This window comes from Nilaparvata lugens, unplaced genomic scaffold (genome assembly GCF_014356525.2).
Source record: "Nilaparvata lugens isolate BPH unplaced genomic scaffold, ASM1435652v1 scaffold9877, whole genome shotgun sequence".
Lineage (NCBI taxonomy): Eukaryota > Metazoa > Arthropoda > Insecta > Hemiptera > Delphacidae > Nilaparvata > Nilaparvata lugens.
Window position 1 is genome coordinate 1,055 of NW_024095620.1, and position 5,695 is coordinate 6,749.

A 5,695-nucleotide genomic window follows, 5' to 3' on the forward strand; every position below is an offset into this window, starting at 1 on the left:
GAAACATGGCGTGACGAAATATTTAAAAGGTTACTGAGATTTATTTTTATTTATATTCATAAGTAGCCAAACTAATGAAAAAAGACAATTAGATTGCGAATCCATCTGTGTTCTGTGTAATCTTCTACAGAACTGTTATCCTACAGCTTCCATGCAAATGAATAAATCAATGAATTAATCACATAGGATTGAGTTATTTTTGTTGTGATAGTAGAACAATGAATATTATTTTCAAAGAAAACTATCAAAGGAAGATCTCTATGTGATTCAAATTTCAATATAGTAACATGATGAATTGTATGTTTCAGGTTCACGTTGAGGAATATGTACCAAGCAGCCAGAACCGGAGATGCAGAAAAAATGGTTCAGATTCTTGGTAAGTGATTACTGAACATTTTAAAAATATATCAGTCTTGATGGTGAATCCTCAATAAGTTCAATCAGTCTCTTTATTTAAGATATAATGTTTGTACTTGAATGGTCAAAATATCAAAACAATTATTTATATATATAGCCTAGTATTTAAAACCAATATGATTTTCAATTATTATTATTTGAATATCAGATCAACTATATTGAGAACTAATTAAAAAATAAACAATTGTTTTCGACATTCGTTTTCAACGAGAAGTTCTCAGTTTGTCAAAATCCCAGTTCATCAAGTAAGTTTACCAATGTTGACCATTTATCGAGATACTGAAACAAATGATCAGTTGAGCCATTCAGCTCTTCAAGTTTCACGGCATCAAGTTTCACCGCTATGGCTTTGTATAGAATGAGCGCTGCTATCCAGAGACTGACAGTTTGGTGTAAGGGTAAGCATTCCTGACCGGCATTTAGGAGGTACTGGGTTCGATTCCCGGGCTGGCAAATAATTTTTGAATTGTAGCGCTCATCGAATTTCCATCTAGCTGTTTACCCTGTTGTCAATATTTGCAGTAGCAGAAGTCTTCGGGGTGATTTAAACCATTTAATTGGGATTTTCGTTTAATAATGAAAATGTTCTATGTGAATTCTATTCCAATACCTAAAATAGTGCCGTTTGACTGCTCAACATTTTATTTTATTATACTATTTTGGCCATGTTGTGTTTTGTAGCGTCAGGCCTGAACGCAAACCACCAGTTCCGCGAGTGGTCGCTAGGCTCGGCAATGCACGCGGCTTGCCACAACGGCCACCTGGCAGTGGTGCACTTGCTGGTGCAAGCGGGCGCCTCGCCTGACATTCTGGACAAGGAGCAGAACACGCCACTCATGCTTGCTGTGTTGGCTGGCCACAACCGTATTGTTAACTACCTCGTCAAAGCTGGAGCCAGTGTTTCGTTCAAGGTAGGCGCCGAATCACAGAATACATACAGAAGGGAAACTCGACCACAGAATCGTGTTCCAAAATCCGTCATCTTGAAGGGAATTAGATTTAGCTAGTGCTAAGTAGAGATTATACTTTATACTTTTCAATAATTTAAAAATGAATTATCATAGTAAATTGAGATTGAATATTTAGAAATAATTTAATTTCCACCTGGGCCAGAAGTCGCGGAGCTATAGTGAGGTCCACGTTATAATGGCAGTGAAGAAAGATAGGAGAACAACGTTGCCGATCCTCTGTCTTGTCAAAGCCTTCTATAGACGTTAGCTGATACAGGTTTATTGATGTAATATTTACGGTTCATTTTCGTTTAAAATAATCAATATATTTTATTAGCAAGAAATTATATTTTTCAATAATTAAGATGAAGTATTTTGTTAATTAATAATTATCATTGTTAAAAGACGATCTGGCAACAGAGCAAAGCGAGAAATAGATAGCGCTATCGGCTTTGATGAATGATAGACAAGGATAACAATACCATTGCAAATCAAACACTGCCATTATAACGTGGACCTCACTATAGTGCTACCAGATATAACTGGTCTTATACCTTATATCCATTATATATGGTATTGCTATCCTTGTCTATCATTCAACAAAAGCGGATAGCGCTATCTCTTTCTCGCTTTGCTCTGTTGCCAGAACGTCTTTCAACTATGTAGAATAATTAATTAACAAAATATTTCATCTTGATTATTGAAAATAGTTATTTGTGCAACTAGTGCGCAAAGTGACAGTTTGCTGCACCGAAAGAAACGTTTACGCACGAGCCGTAGGCGAGTGCGGAATGATGGTTTCTTGAGTGCAGCAAACGAACTTTGCGCACATATTTCACATTAAATTTTTCCTACAGTTACCATTGAATATGAAAAGTGGGTAATTATGGGTAAAATTCCCTGAAATCCATCAAATGTTTTCTGTGTAATTTTATTATTAATAAAGCCTTAATTTTTTTAAAATTGAAATAATAATAATGAATTATCATGATTAGTAATTCAATTGAAAATTTATGTGACTGCTTGAAGGGGGTTTATCTTATGTAAGCATTGAAATGACAATAATCATGGCACATAATGGCAAGGCAACGATTTTCTCCACTGCCATAATAACGTGGGCCTCACTATTAGTATTGCCAACTTTATTTTGATTTTCCTGCACTGGTGCTCCATATAACTTACTAACTATTTTGCGTTGTCATGCTGCAAATCTGGAGTCCGCAAAGAACTCACTTTGCGCACTAGTGCGGAAAAGTGATTCTTTGCGGCCTGCAATCAGTGCAGAAATGGTCACTTTTCAAGGTATCTGTAGGAAAATATAATTTCTTGCCTAATAAAATATAATTGATTATTTTAAACGAGGATGAACAGTTGATATTACATCAATAAACCTGTATCAGCTTAACGTCTTTAGAAGGCATTGACAAGACAGAGGATTGGCAACGTTTTTCTCCCATCTTTCTTCTCTTCCATTATAACGTAGACCTCACTATAGCTTCGAGACTTCTGACCCATGTGGAAATTGAATTAATTTCCCAAATATGCAATCTCAATTATGAAAATTCTTTCTGAAATCATTGAAAAGTACATTTTCTTGACGAACAAAATGTAATTATTGATTATTCTCAACAAGAATAAACAATTTATATTATATCAGATATACTGGGAATCCTATCTTCTATAGAACGCAGTGGCAAGGCAGATAATCGGCATCCCTGTGTCCTATATTTTTCTGGCCCATGTGAAAATTGAATTAATTTCCCAAATATGCAATCTCAGTTATGAAAATTAATTCTTAAATCATTGAAAAGTATATTCTCTTGAATAAAATGTAATTGATTATTGTTAACAAGAATTAACAATTTATATTATGAAGGATATACTGGGAATGCTATCTTCTATAGAAGGCAGTGGCAATGCAGAGAACCGGCATCCCTGTGTCTTATTTATTTATTTACAACAATATGGGAGCATACGGGAAACCCCCAAAAATTGCTTCCAATCAAAGAAATTACAATAATCACTTTACAAAGAAATTGAAAAGCGAGAGAAAGAAACAAGGAAAATAGTTATTTGGCAACTAGTGCGCAAAGTGACAGTTTGCTGCCCCGAAAAACGGCTCGGGCGGAATGGTTTCTTGAGTGCAGCAGAGGAACTTTGCGCACGTATATTCACATTAAGTTTTTCCCACAGTTACCATTGAATATGAAAAGTTTGTAATTATGGGTAAATTGCCTGAAATGCATCAAATGTTTTTTCTGTGTAATTTTATTATTGATAAAAACCTTAATTTATTGTCACATTGATAATATAGTAGTAAGGAATGAAGGCTGTGTGCTGAATGTCGCGGCGTCATCCACTGGTGTACACCATGTCTTGATATTATTATAACGTGCACCACAGTCACTGTTACCAACTTCATTTTCATTTTCCTGCACTGGTGCTCCATATAACCTACTAACTATGCGTTGTCATGCGTTGTCATATAAGCATGCGTTGTCATGTTGCAAATCTGGAGTACGCAAAGTACTCACTTTGCGCACTAGTGCGGAAAAGTGATTCTTTGCGGCCTGCAATCAGTGCAGAAATGGTCACTTTTCAAGGTATCTGTAGGAAAAAACTATTTCATATTAGTGAAGAAAAAAATGTTATGAGAAACTAAAGATACTGAAAACTGAATAATATACTGGATACTAGAGACTATACTCTAGTCTAAAGTCTTATATTAAGTCTTATATGTTCCACTGACATTATAACGTAGACCTCTCTTCAGTGTGGTTTGTGTTGAACAGGGCAGTGAAGGCATGACTTCGTTGCACCTGGCGGCAAAGACTGGCAACCTTGAGGCATGCCACTACTTGCTCAGCAATCCCAACATGCCGCGTTTCTTCATTGACTCGGTCGACGACGGTAGATGGACGCCTCTCGTGTGGGCTGCCGAACACTGTCATTCCCATGTTGTCAGGTATGCTATATTACAAATTTTATAATTCAAGTCAGTTGCATTTAGTTGAATTTGAGTTGTATGGCGCATTACATAACTAGTAATTCCGTGAACAGTAGACCTCACGTAGTTTTCTCATCCACAAGTATCTGGTGTCAACTGTTCACCAGCTTCAAGTTTCAAGTTTTTATTGGGCCATTTGAACATATAAGTTACATATAGCCAAGTCACAATTCACATTGAAGAAACATACAATAAATTGCACAAATACAATACATACAATAGACAGTAATAAATAAAACAGATCAGTTAAAGCAAATTTACAATTAGATCAGATAATTAAGTCTCCTGTACTTGGGTATCAATAGACAACAAAAGCATTATATCAAATTGACTAGGGTGTTGTGATCAGCAGTAATGAATTCCTCTACTGAGTAAAATTGATTCACAATCAACCAGGATCTAAGTACTTGGAGAAAACGTTTATTTGGCAAGGATCTAACTTGAGTTGGTAGCAAGTTATGGAATTTGTAGCCTATCACAGGTTAGCTCGACTTGGACTTTTCTATTTTTGAGCCCTACAACTTTTTTCATGAATTGGGGGTTATGTTCTGAATTGGTCGTGTGTTTATGGATCGAATAAATAAAAAATAAAATAAAATAATAAATAAATAATTCAAAATTGGTGTTTTATTCATAATAAACATTTTGCACTGGCTGTAATATTGAAAAATATTAAATATTCATGAAATATTATCTTACTTTACTTTAGTTGGCTCACAGTCATGGGTGGACCTTGGCCTCCTCAACACAATGCCTCCAATCGTCTCTTCTCTGGGATCTTTGCCGCCCGTTGTTGGATACGCCCAGCACACGCAGATCACCTATCACATCATTTATCCATCTCGTTCTCGGTCTTCCTCTCTTTCTCATCCCCATCATTCGTCCATCCAGCAGTCTAAGTTGGGTCCTTTCCATATTCATTCTCACCACATGTCCAAGCCATTCCATCCTTCTTGCCTTAATAAATCTTACAATATTTCCTTCCCCCTATAGCCTCATCGATTTCGCTGTTATGTCTGGTTTCTCCAACCCCTCCATCACATAGTGATCCCCAGATCCTTCGATAACATTCTTCTCGCGAATGACTTCAGTGCTCTTTCATCCCTGCTCAGCAATGTCCATGTCTCTAGTTGCTCTTGATACTATTCTACTCTTAAAATTCCTTTGATTTGCAAAATATGCTCGATACCCATCATAATTCTGCTAGAAATTTCTTGGCTAGTCTTATTGTCGGCTGTCAGTGTAACTCCAAGATACTTAAACTCGTTGACACCTTCAATGCTGCAATCATCATGAAAATATTTTCTTAAAAATGTTATTA

At 36.1% G+C, this 5,695-nt stretch overlaps 1 protein-coding gene across 1 annotated transcript; it reads left to right on the forward strand.

The window, feature by feature from the left end:
- Positions 1 to 230: 230 nt before the first annotated feature.
- On the forward strand, positions 231 to 4,332 carry LOC120349403 (histone-lysine N-methyltransferase EHMT1-like; the record flags this gene model as incomplete). Its single annotated transcript, XM_039419382.1, has 3 exons — positions 231 to 376; positions 1,099 to 1,328; positions 4,160 to 4,332. Coding segments are annotated over exons 1-3 (455 nt in total), but the record flags the coding sequence as incomplete, so codon positions are not given.
- Positions 4,333 to 5,695: the final 1,363 nt, after the last annotated feature.